At 40.9% G+C, this 15467-nt stretch overlaps 3 protein-coding genes across 3 annotated transcripts; 2 read left to right on the top strand and 1 right to left on the bottom strand.

Annotated features, from left to right (window-relative positions):
- Window positions 1-133: 133 nt before the first annotated feature.
- pola2 (polymerase (DNA directed), alpha 2) lies at window positions 134-6816 on the top strand. The gene is given in 20 exon segments (XM_063875762.1): window positions 134-471; window positions 1151-1275; window positions 1434-1516; window positions 1661-1718; window positions 2227-2336; window positions 2469-2662; window positions 2815-2903; window positions 3192-3344; window positions 3972-4034; window positions 4179-4230; window positions 4395-4448; window positions 4451-4512; window positions 4695-4733; window positions 4939-5012; window positions 5306-5414; window positions 5513-5619; window positions 5800-5856; window positions 5946-6072; window positions 6422-6527; window positions 6530-6816. Coding segments are annotated over 20 exon segments (1791 nt in total). The 5' UTR covers window positions 134-386; the 3' UTR covers window positions 6574-6816.
- Window positions 6817-7434: 618 nt separating this feature from the next.
- Window positions 7435-10932, bottom strand: LOC134859337 (nucleoprotein TPR). Its single transcript, XM_063875763.1, has 8 exons — window positions 10836-10932; window positions 10384-10528; window positions 10202-10285; window positions 9884-9971; window positions 9275-9781; window positions 9039-9159; window positions 7785-8621; window positions 7435-7568 (listed from the first exon to the last, which is right to left on the bottom strand). The coding sequence occupies exons 1-7, from the start codon at window positions 10919-10921 to the stop codon at window positions 7931-7933; spliced, it is 1722 nt and encodes a 573-aa protein (XP_063731833.1). The 5' UTR covers window positions 10922-10932; the 3' UTR covers window positions 7435-7568; window positions 7785-7930.
- Window positions 10933-11640: 708 nt separating this feature from the next.
- zdhhc24 (zinc finger DHHC-type containing 24) lies at window positions 11641-15397 on the top strand. Its single transcript, XM_063877084.1, has 3 exons — window positions 11641-12229; window positions 13180-13457; window positions 13893-15397. The coding sequence occupies exons 1-3, from the start codon at window positions 11925-11927 to the stop codon at window positions 14183-14185; spliced, it is 876 nt and encodes a 291-aa protein (XP_063733154.1). The 5' UTR covers window positions 11641-11924; the 3' UTR covers window positions 14186-15397.
- Window positions 15398-15467: the final 70 nt, after the last annotated feature.

Below are 15467 nucleotides of genomic sequence, written 5' to 3'. Positions count from 1 at the left end.
CTAGGTAAACAAGACTGGCAACTCATTGAAGCTTTTCGAAAAGTGAAATACTCGTGTTCACCACTAGATGTTATTCAAAGCTTTTATTTTGTGAGGCTGACTTCCGCTTATTATTGTTATGGGGTGTGACGTCAGTTCCGGCCGCCAACACCAGAATCACTTTTTCGCGGTAAAATGAAACAAGCGTCTGGTGTTTTATTCTGCTATCTAACGTGAAGGTAACTGCTATAACTTGCATTAACAATTGCACACTAAAGACAACTAGATTGTTTTGGTTGCTATGAAGTGAGAGCAAAGCTAACGTTAGCTACCAAGGTACCATCAACACATTGGACGTGTTATCCCCTCCATTACTACACAGTCTAGTCAATATTCAGCACAAAACCATGGCTGTGGTGACCGGAGAAAGCCTCAAATCAGAGCTGGAAATGTTCGACATAACCTGCCAAGACGACACAATCCTCGACAAGAGTAAGTAGCTAATACATGCTTCTTGTTTTCCTTTTCAAATAAATAGCACAGCTTATAGTAGCTAAGAATAACGACAATCAGCTAAATATTCAACATCTTTTAATGTTCTACAGCTGTTCTGTTAACGTTGTACTTAACATGTCTGTTTTGCTAATGTAAGATAAGAACATTCACTCTATGCTGTACTTATGTACGTCATTTTAATGCTACTTTATACTACACTACATTTTGAAAGCATATATGACCATTTTTACTTAATTTCATTTTTTTGACAGCTTTATTCACTTGTTAGTTTGCAGAGTCAGATTATTTATACAAAATATAAAGCAACTGATAAATATTAATAAAAATCAGCTGCACCTTTACCACCTGCAATACTTAAGTCAAGAACACCTTCATGCACCGATGATTATAATCCAGTAATATCATGTAAATTACTCTGTAAAGGGTCATTTTGCAGAATGGCTTGCTTACCTTTTGGTACTTAAAGTATTATTTTATATGTATACTTTTACTAAAGAAATATTTTGAATGCATGGCTTTGACTTGCAGTATTTTAGCATTTACATGTATGATTTAAATGTGCTCAATTCAAAGTGATTGTGTATTTTATTTTAATTGCTTCACCTGTCTGTTTACCTGCCCTCCTTCCTGCCCCTCATATCTCCTCTGTCCTCAGTGGTGGAGCAGTGTATCTGCAACAGGATACAGGCAGATGAGATGGTGCTGGAGTGGGTGGCCTACAGCACAACCAAAAATGGACTAAAACTCTCCACTGACACCCTGGAGTATTTTGAACATGAGGTAAGGATGACATAAATGCATTTTTATTTTTGGCAGGGAGTTTTTGTGTGAATGGTTGTTGTTTATTTAAACATGGACCTTTCTTTGTCATTACACTCTCCCCACTGTCAGAAAGGGCAGCGGATTTTGTTTTCATACCTAGTTCATTTTCTTGGCAGGTGTTGAACAAGAAGAATAAATCCAAACAAAGCTTCAGGAAAGAAGAAACTCGAATCAGAGACATCCACTCGCTACAGGACTTGTATCCTTCAAAGTGAATTTGAGGGAAAATAACTTTCATTTAGCCTTGAATAAAAAAAGTAACTAAGAGTTTATGACTCACAACATTTATTTTATTAGGGCTTGCCAATAAAGAATTTCCCAGTCCTTAACATTATTTGTTCAGAATCAAAGCTGAGGAAGAGGAGGAGAACCTACTGGATGCTTACTCTACCCCTGCTAAGGTAAGCTGTAGCTTTTGACTACAGCCGCTTTTTCTTTTGCAGAATTTTACATGTTCAGATCAATATCATGATGTGAGTGCTGTCGATGTAAACTGGGCTTTATAATTAATCCAGATGTACTTATTTCAATCAAAGAACATATCAAATGTATTTAGCATGTTTTAAAGAGCAAGTTTACACATTTCTTCACAAGAATAATGATTGTAAATATCTACAAAAAAGAGTCAAAGAAACAAACAATAAAACATATGGTCAACAGGAAGAGTAGAGATGTTTGTTTACCCTTGTTTGAATTAAATATGTAAAACTCATTTTCATTGAATTTAATCAACATAACAGTTAGAAACACAATTTGTGAGAAGAAAAACTATATTTTCTGCTATACTGAACAATTGCTGTGTCCCAATGTGTGGCTCCTTCAAATCTTTTAGTGGATATTAAATTAAAGTTCAATAAAACTAAACAGAAAGTGCAAAACCATTGAATGCATTTGTGTGTGTGTATTCAGGGCTCTCAGAAGAGAGCGCTGACCACTCCTGAACACCCTCAGTCAAAAAGAAGTGCAGCTCTGCTGACCAGCCCTGGCCTGCTGCTGTCTCCTGCCAGCTTTTCTCCCAGGTACCCAGCAACCACACACACACACACACACACACACACACATTTCACAGAACCACTGTATAGGGTAGCATGAAATAATCCACTTGTCATGATAAACACTTTGTTAACTGTGACTCTTTCTTTCTTTGGAAGTGCAACACCCTCACAGAAGTACAGCCAGCGAGGAGCCAAAGGGGAGGTGGTGGTTTCTTACGGGGCCGTGCAGGGGACCCGCTGGGCCGGCAGGAAGGATTCAGGTGTCCAGCTGGAACTCCTGGAGGGGCCTGAAGACTCGCTACGCTGCAGCTACAAGTACATGTTCCAGAGGCTGCGCGACGTTCGAAATGGTGAGTGACACACACTTAAAAAGCATTAACACTGGTATTCGAACATTTCAATTTAATAACGAAGTAAACCGCATACAGCCTGCTTTGATAAATATAAAAGATGTTCAGGATTACATATCGTTTGAGGATCTCTGTTTCTTTGTTTTCCTCAGTGCTGACAGAGAAGATAGAGGAGTTCGGCGAGGGACTCAAGTCTCACTTTAACATCGAAGAGTTCTCCCCGGTCTCTCTGCCCGCTCAGGTACAGACGTGTTACCGCTGTTAAAATCCTCCAAAATGATAGAAGCCTCAAATCAATGATTTCCAGTATTGAGAACATTATGGATATCTTCAAGTTGTAATTTGATATTTTTCTCACACAAAGTTTTATTCTTCACTTTTTTAAGCAATAAACAAATCAGCATCCAGTTTTACTATTGGATGCTATTTTGTGCTGCCTTAAACTAGACACAATACTTAAATGAATTTGTATAATTTAAGTATTGCCTGTCTGTTCAGTTTGGTGTGTTTTCTACCTCTCCACCCTCAGGACAGTATAACAGTGCTGGGTCAGGTTTGCTGTGACAGTAACGGCAAACTGAATGCTCACTCAGTTCTCCTGGAAGCGGGCCCGGAGCAAGGCGGACAGCAAATACCTGTGGACCTATCAGAGCTCAAAGAGTACTCCCTGTTTCCTGGTCAGGTGAGACGGGGAACTTCTCGTCTTTGAGGATCAAGCTACCGAAATATTTCTGGCAGAATTGAATGTGTCTGTATTTATTAATATGTATTTGTAGTGAATAGTTCGAAGCTTCATCCGTAGCATTTCATTGCTAAATTAACATCTGAATTCTACATAGCTTCTTCTTTTTCTGCATGTCTATTCATTTTTCTTAAACCTGTGTTTCCTGCTCTTCAAAACCCACCTAACATGGCGGTCAATCAGCAATCTAACAGCATCAGACATTGCATTTATACAACCAATCAGAAAACTACTTTTGAAACCCTGAATAGAAGCTTTGAATGTAAAGAAAGGACATTTGTTACAGCCCTAGTATTCTGACATTGTACATCTCTAGACTAGAGTGCATTGTGTTGTGTGTAGAACGGTGGCCTCTCCTTTGCCTGTGCACCAAGGTGTGTGTGCAGCAGGTTACAAGGCCACCAAGAGCAACAGAGCATGCCAAGGACCTGGGCAGGAGACTAACCCAGCGTCCGACCGAGAACTCTGACAAATATATATGATGTAATGTAATGTTATATCAACAAATCCCACAGAAGAATAAATAACCGCCATGTGCTGTGTTTGAACTCTGCTCTCCTTCCTCAGGTGGTAGTGATGGAGGGGATGAACACAACAGGAAGGAAACTGATGGCCTCCAAACTTTATGAGGTCTGCTACAAGTTATACGATATTTTCTATGTCTTCAAAAAGCAACATTTAGTTAAAATAGAATCCCGGTGAAGAGCTTACGAGTTCCTCAACGTTAGAACGAGGGCCTGTTTATGTTCTGTTAATCGTCTTGTCTTTTTTTAGGGAGTCCCTCTTCCTTTCTTCACTTCTGAGGTGAAAACGGAGATGAACGAAGGTAAGTGATGTTGGTTGATAAGATTTGTAACATTTTCTGTAATATCTGAAAGCCTTTAACTACTATATAAGGAGGGACCCTGCAGTGCGTATCAGTTAGTTGTAGTTCTTTGTCTCTTTCATGTAAGTTATTTCCTACACACTCTTCATCTCATGTGATTGCAGAGCCCTTGAATGTGCTGGTGGCATGTGGACCGTACACTCCCTCCAACAGCTTAACTTTGACCCTCTGCTGGACCTCATCAATGTCATTGTCAGGGACCGTCCTGATGTCTGCTTGCTGGTATAATCACCTTCTTTAAATTACATTTTCTGTGCTGCATCACAGTCCGCAGTTCTTAAACATGCAGGTGGCCGAACAAATCAAAAGCATAAAATGCTCATTTTCTCTGATTCTGTCACATTTTAGTAGCTTACAGAAGCTGTTACTTATGACATTTCTAATTCTCCCTCTTCTTTCTCCAGCTGGGCCCTTTTCTGGATTCCAAACATGAACAAATTGAGGTACGTTCAACAGCGGACAGTTTGTGTGTCTATCCAAGAAACCCGCTATTCTTAGCTCTGATGTTTTGTATTCTGAAAATCCAAAATCAATACAGGTTGATGTGATTCCTCAAACATATTAGTTGATTGTGTTCAGAACTTTAAATTAAATTAGTTGTTAATGAGTTTTTGTGACCATCTTTACCCCTACCTGTGTGTGAAATAGAAAGCTCAGGTGACCGAGACGTTTGAGGCAATTTTCTCAAGATGTATCGAAAGCGTCGTGGACGGCACCAAAAGGTTTGTCTCGTATCTTTAAACTTCAAAGAGCAGCATTTCCTCCTGCAGGGGTTCCTATAGGGTCTTATGGTTAGAAATCTATTTTAATTTGAATATAATACTTAAAAATTGATTTATTTTAACACAATCTTATGTTCCTGTTCTCACTCGACTTTCATAGCTAGTTCTTTTTAAGTCATTGAGGATTCAAGACTCTAGAGTATTCAGATTTAACAAAATGCTTTAATTTTCTCTTGAAAAGCTTTTATTAGAAAACGTACCCAAGATCATGTTTCTTTCCTTTTTCCATCCAGCGTTGGCTGCCGCCTGGTGTTTGTGCCCTCCCAGAGAGACATCCACCATCATTTCATCTACCCACAGCCTCCCTTCACCCTGCCGAACATCAGCAAGGACCAGGCCCAGGTCAGATGCAAACACCTGACTGTAGGACGGTACATGTAAAATAAATAAATGTTTAACTCCCGGGAATTACATCTGCTCCTGCTCTTTGCACTCTGCAGCGCATCACCCTGGTCCCGGACCCCTGCACCCTGCTGATCGACGGTGTGACCTTTGGCCTGACGTCCACCGACATCCTGTTCCACATGGGCGCTGAGGAGATCAGCTGGTGAGGAGGATTTCTTTATTTCACTTACATTGAGCTCAGTTACAGCCTCCGTTTTATCAACTTGAATTCCTAGGCGAGCTTTCTATAATGCCAGAAGCAGAAGATAAATAGTATTTATTTATGTATTTTAATGAATGTCATCACTGTACAGTGTTGAAATTAAATTGATTTGTGTTGCAGCGGCACTGGAACGGACCGATTTTCCCGCATACTGAAACACATGCTGACCCAGAGGAGGTAGGAGTCCTAAAACAGTTGATTTTTCTTTACTCCACTTTGAAGATGCTGTAACATCAATGACTCTGAGTTTGTGGTTTGTCGTCCAGTTACTACCCGCTGTACCCGCCCGTGGAGGAGGTGAACATGGATTATGAGAAGTTCCAGAGCTTCGGTCAGATGCCGCTGACTCCCGACGTCCTCGTTATTCCCTCCGAGCTACGCTACTTTGTCAAGGTACAGACGTCCTGTTCACATCCTCTAAACAGACACTCAGCCCAGTTATTGGTTACAGGGTCCACTGTCATTTGAAGTATTGTCAATATAAAAATAAGTGCAGCTTTGAGTTCAGTTCAATAAAACGTTCAACAAAATCTTTAAGAAGTTAATTTAGTCAAGCCATCAGTCAAAGCATTTTTTGAAAATTAATTCAATTCAGTGATGAAACCAAATAAACTATTGTAGTTAAGCCACTACTGTGGATAGATTCCAATGATGGTTGTTGTTTTACATTTTACTAAAGCCAAATCTTTTTGCTTAGTCCACACCATATGTCTTTTTAAACCCTCCTTGCACCTGTTTTCAGGACGTGGCCGGCTGTGTGTGTGTGAATCCTGGACGGCTGACTAAAGGCCAGGTGGGCGGGACCTACGGCCGGCTGCTCATTCAGCGCAGCGCTGCATCAGACGACGGGCGAGAGTGAGCCCCTGTGTGGCTGCTCAGGTGGTGAAAATCTAAGATAAAGTTAAGACTGTGAAAGCTTGTCTCCAGAAAAGAGAGCTGACTCAACCAGGACCAGTTTGTAAGCAGCTTCATGCTGTACTCTCCGGATATGCTGATGGGAAACACGCCATAAAAAACAATCTACTGTGCTCATTGGGTTTATTTTTATACAGCAAACATGTCTGATTGGTGGGGTATGTGTCGCTCAGACAGCAATAACAATCTCTTTTCAATAAATTATTGTCACTCTTTGTACTATTTGGTAGTCTTCTCTTGAATCTGCTAGTGTTGCCGTCATATATTGTATATTCCCGTTTCTAAGGCTCTGAGGGGAGAAGGAAGCAAGTAGTCAACATAAACATTTGAAAGTATGTTTAATGTAATGCAGTTATGTCTGGGTAATAATACATTTAGATAACATCTTTAATCAAACCTAAGAAAACAAACTAATAAACAGTACCATTTTAAAAGACCACATCTTTTGAATAAAGTGGTTTATAATATAATAATCTGCTGTAACACTTTATCCTGAGGCAGGCTTTTGTCTTTTATTCCTGAGTTCAGAGTACATTTATTCATAAAACTGGTCAAACTCATCGTCACTCGGGTGATCCGACTTGGTTGATCTGTCCGACTCCACTTGAAAGATCTCCACGTTGTCACAAATTGCTGGAAAAGAAACGGTGTAATCTTCAACAACAAACATTTTTGTCAATATTAAGAAATATTAATTATGAAGTCTGACAATACAATACTTTACCTTTTGGTTTCTCAGCAGATTTGAGGTCCTTTTCTCTGAAAATATGTTTAAAAAAAGAAGTGAGGTAAAAGCGGTAAAGGTGTAGTTTTTGCTATCGGGAGTAAAAAGTTACTCACTCTTGTTTCTGTGATTGATCTTGAGGCGCAAGTAGATTCTCGACATCGTCGTCACAGAATTCATTCTCAGATGATCCCGTTTTGAGTCCTTCCTCTCTTCACCTCCCTCAGGAATAATGTTCATCTTTTTAGATCTGAAAACAACAGATAACTTAAAGTGCAGGTACTGTCATTTGTGATAAACAAATATCACTTATACAAGGTTATTATTTTAGACTTTGCAGCCCTCTTAAAAATACAATAAAACTCAGAACCTTACCAAAATGTAAGGTATCTGTTTTAAAACAGCCAAAATGTATGAAAACAATTCTAAATTGTCTCGAGTAATGCATATGGCTTTCTTATCTGACCTGTTTTGCTGTGGCGAGATGATGCTGTCGTCTGAATCGCTTTCCTCCTCTGGTTCTCTTGCTTCATCTCCTCTTTGCTCGTCTTCATCTGATTCTTCATCCTCAGTGTTCTCCTCTCTCCTTCACTCTCATCCTCGTCCTCATCTTCATCTTGAGAAGATGTGGAAACCCCTTTTTGGTTCCCACCATCTTCGATCATTTCGCTGCTTTGCTTCCTCACCATCACCCTTTTTCTCATCCTCTGACTCTTCTTCCAATCCTGACTCCTCTTCTTCATCTGTCGTATTCTTTCTTTCGGAAGCTGCATCATCATCTTCAGACGCATCGCTTTCATCTTGCTCTTCATCTGCCTGATTGTCAGTGCCACCACTGTCTTCCTCTCCGTCTCCCCTTCCTGGTTCTTCCTCATCCCTTTCCTCTACATTGCTTTGTTCAGAGCTGTTACTTTCCTGCTTTTCTGTTTCATCTCCACCTCTGTTTCCAATCTTTATTTGAATATTTCCTGATTCCTCCTCCCTCTGGGATCCAGACTCCTCTCCACAGCTCTCTGAATTATCACCTTGTCTTTGATTACTTCCTTTTTCAATCCTGGTCTCCTCAATTAGACTCCCTAACTCCGCAGTAGTTGACCGACTTTCCTCTCTGTGACTCCCGGAGTCTTCTCCCTTGCTCTCTTTCGATGTCTTCTCAGCAGTTGGAGATCCGACAGTGAGCCCCCCACTCCTCCTCGTTCTCCTACTTGTGCTTGATCTGCCTTTCTCTGATGAGGCCTCGCTTCCTAAGTCTTGGGCCGCTGTAGATGCAGCAATGACAATTGCACTTGAACTCTCAGATGACCTAAAATAAGGAATGGATGAAAAATATGGTAGTTGTCGATTTCTATGTTAGGTAGAACATAAATGGTTCATATCGTATCTGATTCCGATTCATCCTCTTGTTGATGGACGCCCCAAAGAGTTGGAGTTGCACGTTTTCTTAGACCTGTTCTATTCTCTATTTTTTTTCTTTTTTTTCATTGTAAAAATGCTGCATAGTTTGCCTCAAACCTGTGGCAAACTTTAAATGAGAGTGAAGGCCTCAGCTCTCTTTTCTGTGTATTGCAACTTACAACAAAACATACAAGTGTAGGAAAAGGGTTGTTTTAGATGACTAAAGGTATAACTTTCGTTCCAATATTAAACTGTTATTATTATGATTATGGTCAAATGTACTTAGCAAAAATGTCCAGGGAATATTATAGATTATATGACTTACTCCTGAGAACTGCAGCTCTTCAAGGACGATCTCTGTGATGTGCCTCTCTTCTTCTTTTTGCTCCCCTGACACGACTCCCTGCTGCTCACGCTGCTCTCTGCAGGGCCACCAGACAGACGAACTAAACGCGGTACGTCAACACACATTGTAAAATCAGAACCCATATCTGAGGAGAATGTACATATTTTCTAAGGAAGATAGGTGCATCAGAAAAAAAAAGAATTTTCTTTTTCCACCTGGTTTGATGTCCAGCTCCTGGGATAAACGACAGCTGCCTCCACTCCTGCTCTCTCTCTTTGAGCTTGGTGCTTGGCTTGTGTCTACCTCTTCCTCAGTCACCTCCATCTCAGGAGGGGGCTCCTCCCTGTAGAGCTGACCCCACAGAGCCTCAGAGCATGCGGAGATCCCCGCCGCACCAGCAGCCAAAGAGCAGGGTTGGTTGGGCTGCACGGAGGCCCAGCCTGGTGCATTTTGCCTGGAGTGATGATGACCGGGTGTTGAGGCGAGTTGTTGGTGCTGGAATGGGTCAGGATGTTGGGGGAAAAATGGAGGAACATGAGAGTAACCCTGAGGTTGATGTTGGGCTCTGATAGGATACCTTGCTGTCTGGAATTGAGGATGGGTCTGCCAGGAAGACTGCATGTATGGGAGACGAGGGCAGCCGTGTCGGTTGTAGTCCATGTGGTGGTTTTGGCTGTACTGGTTTGGAGGTGCAGCCATTTGCTGTGACACTGTTGTATGGCCTGGAACAAAGATACAAGTTAGATAGGTGTGTGTGTGGGGGGGGAGGGGGAGGAGGGAGGATCACTCCTTTAAAACCAAAGAAGTGAGTAAAGAGGACAAACCTTTTGAATATAAAGGTCGATCTGCTGAATATTTTGACACCCGTTCCTCTCTGTTCTTTAGACATGACCTTAAATAATCCTCCATACTCTGTAAAAGGCAGTGGTGGAAGAAGTATTTAGAATGTTTGCTTAAGAAAGAGCTAATGCAATACTGCAAAAAATATCTGCACTACAAGTAAACACTACAAGAACAACATTGAGGTATGTGTACTTTTCTATAGCACAATAAACAAGTTAATGTTAGTTTTATTTCATCGATTCAAATGGCAGAACCAGTGTGCATGTTGGACACAATCTGAACCGGTGAATCTGTCGTACCTGTCTTTGAGCAGACTGATTTTTCTCCTCGAGCTGCTGCTGCCAGCGGGGGTAACTCTCCTCCAGGTACCGCTCGTACTCCTTCTGAAGGGGTCAAAGGTCAAGAAGATGATTCAGCACCATCGCTTCACAGAGAGTCAGGGGGGAAGTACAAATGGGAAGTTTGTTTATTGTGTGTGCACCCGAATAGTTTTCATGTCAGCAGTGAGTGTTAACATCTCTCTCAGTGTTTCCTGGGCTTCATCAAACTGCTGTAGAAGCTGCCTGTTGTTTTGTTGAGCGATGAGCTCTCTCTCCTTCAGCTCCTGCCAGCGCTGCTGCAGGTGGCTGCATGAAACAAACACACACACAGATTCACATGATTACTCAGCATTGTACTGACACACACACACACACACACACACACACACACACACACACACACACACACACACACACACACACTTTATTACCCTCACACACAACATCTATAAAAGGCTAAAATGTTACTGAAACTACACTATGTAATCCCTCTTTTGTACCACATTGTAAAAAAAAACCTGTAGAAGTCCTTTGGTAATTTCTGTTTTAATGATTTTGAAGGAAAAACAAGTCTGTAACTACTTCTTCCTGAATTCATATTCTAGGATCTTACCTGTTTTTTAGCGTGAGCTCTCTTTGGTGTGTGAAAGTGCCCGTCAGGTGTCTTAGAGGCAGTGAAGTCTCCTTCGATGCAGCCATGACTGCAGGCTTTCAGTGGATGCAGAGATTATCAGGGATTAAGGTCTCCTCTTTAGGGGGGGAGGGACCAGAGACACACTGCCAATAAACACATGGGTGTAGTAATAGGGTTAATCTGAAGTGAGAGCTTTCTTTTTTCCTCTTTAATACAGGCAAAATAATAAACATAACAAACAAGAGAATATGATAACGTGATGATATGAAAATAAAACAATAAGAAAATTAATGGCATACATATTAACAAGATTCATTCAGTTATTAAATATAAGATTTCAAGTACCATTAGATTTTAAAAATGCATATAGAGTTTTATTTAGGTCTGTATTTTAAACCATAATGGTAGGGCCTACTTTATTAACACACATTCACTTAAATTCTATGTAATTCCTCGAGATAATATCACTGCCATCTGGGGATCTTCAACTATAATAATAACCACAAAGATATAGACTCTGGAGTAAATAAAATTGAAATTTACATTGAAAATGCAGTAAAGCAAGGGTATAAAGTTGTATAAAATTGAAAGTACAAGAATATTAAATGTGTACTTATGTGTACAGTACAGTACTTGAGTAAATGTACGCATTATAAGCCAAAATACGTAAACATTATAGTAATTGATTCTAATATCCATAAAAATACACGATTGTCGAACCATGGGATTTGTTACATGCACAAGCGGAACCAGAGTGCGTTGTTTCATAGCGGATATGTTTTCATGTAGCACCTGCTGGGAGCGTTCCGTCCATGGTTCCGTGGAGTAGCATTGATTGCGGTAGTAAGAGCGTGAATAGAGACTGAAAGTCGCGCATTTCAGGTCTTTTATTACATTAATTTGTCCGAAAGTTATATAAAGTATTGTTGATATCATGCGGTTAATGTAACCTCATACAGAAAGCGGTTATTAACCTATCTAAGCTAACACAGTAACTACAGTGCGCCTGTCAAACCGCTCCCCGCCCTGTGAGCTGTCACATCACGGAGAGCTGGACGGACAGGAAACATGACCAGTTTAGCCAGTAAAGTTTTCGGCAGGGTCGACAGGGTGTGCCGCCACCTCCCAGTGGTCCTCAACACCTTCCTGGTGTTCTCGATCACCGGGGAGGTGAGCTACTTGGTGCTGGTGGAGGCACCGCTGGAGGCGGACCAGGAGAAGACGGAGTGGTCAGGTTGGTGGAAGGTGGTCCACCTGCTGGCTCAGTACTTCATGCTGGGGAACATCTGCTGGAACGCCCTGCTCTTCGTCAAAACCAGCCCCAGCATCAGGGGGGTGTTCCTGGGGGGAGATGGCATGGGCCAGGGGTGGAGGTGAGAAGTGGAGGAGTTAATAAGGAAAAAATGGGGTTCTATTTAGAATGTTTCATACAGCCTTGGTTTGAGGATTCACAGTAAACCCAATAAGCCAAAAAAAAAAACTCGTTGTTTCCATGTTTGTTTAATTGTGGTATCTTCTTTTTTGTTTTTTGTTTACTTTTGCCTAGAACCTATTTAATCCATTTACAAAGCTGTTTAGATGAATACAATTATTGTTTTATAATTGAATTATAATTTGACAATTTAGTCTTTTCTATCATTTGAGAAAATAGAGAAGGTAATATGTAATCCCCACTGTCAGACATCCACCATTAGGAGAGTCATATTTTGCTTTTTTACAAGTGTAAAGATTTATTTGTTCCACATTATTCTGTTCGCCTAAACTAGCAATGTTTCTCTAGATTAAAACACAGTCACAGCTCGGTATATTTCCATTATCAGTAAAAAATGGTCATCGTGATTGAGTTGGAAAAACTGTCCACCATGGCAAAAAAAGAGGCAAACAATTTTATTTTATTTTACTAGTATTAGTTATGCAAAAGAGAACAGGCGCACTCTATTTATTTATTTCAATTTGCATATCCTCCCACTTCATCACCATCTGATGGTCACAGTCTCTTTGTTTAAAGGGGATTAACAAAACAGTACTTTGTTGTCACATGTATAACAGTAACACATAGGTACTGCACACTCCTCCACGCTGCTCCCACTGCTACGACTGCAAAGTGCGTGCCATGGTCGTTTACATTACTAGTACTAGTTATGTAAAAGAGAACAGGCGCACTCTATTTATTTATTTTCCAATTTGCATATCCTCCCACTTCATCACCACCTGAGGGTCACAGTGTCTCTGTTTAAAGGGGATTAACAAAACAGTACTTTGGTGCCAAGGGGAGAATCTCTCATCATAAATAAATGTATTTTTGTTCTTGTTTTCCACATAGGTACTGTTATACATGTGAGACACACACTCCTCCACGCTGCTCCCACTGCTACGACTGCAAAGTGTGTGTGCTGCGGCGGGATCACCACTGTGTCTTTTTTGGCCAGTGTGTGGGCTTCCGTAACTATCGCTACTTCCTGAGCTGCTTGTTATTTATGTGGTCGGGGCTCCTGTACGCCACTCTGATGAATGCAGAGGTCTTCATTGTCATATTGAAGGAGGGTGTGACGATGCACAGTGTCATGCTGCTGCTCATACCCTGGATCATGCTGGTGTCGGGTAGGAGCTGGTTTTGCCACTTTCTGTCTCTTACTTCTACAGCTGTTGTACTTAATCTCTACCAGTGTTACTCATACAATATATTTAGATGTGTTGGAAGGTAATTATAGGTGGTAACTTGAGAGAAAGCTCTGGTTAAGGTGTCCCATTAATCACATACAGTGGTCTACACCTTGTGTGAAAGGCACATTTATACATATATGTGGGTGACACTTCAAACTTCGGAAAATGTTGAATGCAAACCTTTTTTGGATCATTTGTTTTATGAACAATGAAGGTTACTTTCCCAACAACTTTCTGTATATAATAAAGCGGCAAGTTGCAGAAGATAGTGTATGTAACCACATGTATTTCATGTACAATATTCACCTAAGCTTGTATTTATATCACTGGCTTTCTTTTAATCAGTTCTGCTGCTGTCCTTTCTTTTCCCAGGCCAGGTGTCACCACGTGCCTTTGCCTTTGCATTTATCGCCGACACATGCGTGGTGGGCTTCCTGCTGGTGTCCGCTTTCTTCTTCTTCCACCTCTTCCTGATGTCTCGGGGACAGACCACCCGGGAATGGTACTCGACCCGCCGGCCTTACAACCTTGGAGTCCTGGGAAACCTACGTCACTCTCTGGGCGTTTGTTGGTACCTATGCTGGCTCTGCCCACTCATCCCATCACCTCTACCAGGAGACGGGATACACTTCCAGCTCACAGGATCGCTGGAGCCCAGCCGATAACAGATGAAATTCGGAATATTATCAGGCTGTGTGTCTTTGCTTTAGTGGTGATAGTTAATGTAATCGGGAGCAGCAGCTGTAGGGAACAACACCTCGGTTCATGAAGAGGTAGCTTGGGATGGGAAGAAGCCAGAGCAGTGTGTGGTGGTTTAAGATGTCACTGCGTATATCTGTCTACCGATATTTTCTCCGTAGCCTTTACCTGTGCTGAGACAGTGAAATTATGGGTCTACTTCAGAAGGGTACATTGACCTCCATTTAAGGTATTCTGTATATTAACACAGAAATTAGCAGTGTTCCTCTGGAATACTGAGCACTGAAGATGTATCAAAACAACTCTGAGCTGAGAATGTATTTTATTTATCGTGTAACATGTATAGGTTGAAACCCTTGTTAACAAGCACTTGAGACTGCTGACTACAACCTCTGGGTAGTCACTTAAATGGGCCTTCGTACTGTTTTTTTTTACATAAATCTGAAGGTTATAATCAGTTTGACTCATGCTGATGCTGAAAAATCCAATAGGATTCTAAATCTGCTGTTGTTCGTCACCAGCTGAGATGTGCTTTTGTTTTCCACTTATCGACATCCACTCCTGAGCTCAAGCTGATGTATTACCCCGGGCTTTTTACTGGTTTTTGTTGCATTAAGTGAGACATAAAGAGCACTGTTTCCCAATGATGGAAAACACATGTGTAAGAAAACAGTCAATAGAAATTGTACATAACTTAAAAAAAGTTAGAGGAATAAATCGATCCAGCTTTTCAGTTCCGATTCAGAGCCTGTGGCCCAGTCCTTAGTACATATGAATTGAACACAGTATAAACAAGAAAACATATAGTTACGTGATATTTTATCAATATTTACTCAAAACCGGCTTTGATTTAGTATGCCGTATGGATTTGGGACACAGTTAACATGTCTCACAGCACTTGATGCCAACTGACTTTTGCTACCTCAGTACGATCTTTTTCTCTCTCTCTCTTTTGCACTTTTGCTTTTGTTATTTTATTTCTACTTTTCTGGCTGTAAATGGAAAAAAAAAAATGACACGTCTTTGTTTTGCCAGTTGATTGCACTTGTCCTAAAAAGTCTGCCAAAAATTGTTTGTTTAGGTTTTGTTGATTGTTTGCCAATTATACAGTATGTCTGCCTATTTTCTTTTGTTGGCTATGTTATATGGGTCATACCCAATAAATTATTTCAAGGGAATTACAGAGCCATGGACACTTAATATTATTATATGTGTGTTGTTTGTGGTGTAATAGCAACATTTGGATTT

Source organism: Eleginops maclovinus, chromosome 23 (genome assembly GCF_036324505.1).
Source record: "Eleginops maclovinus isolate JMC-PN-2008 ecotype Puerto Natales chromosome 23, JC_Emac_rtc_rv5, whole genome shotgun sequence".
Classification (NCBI taxonomy): Eukaryota; Metazoa; Chordata; class Actinopteri; order Perciformes; family Eleginopidae; genus Eleginops; species Eleginops maclovinus.
This window is presented reverse-complemented; position numbering and strand designations above follow the sequence as displayed.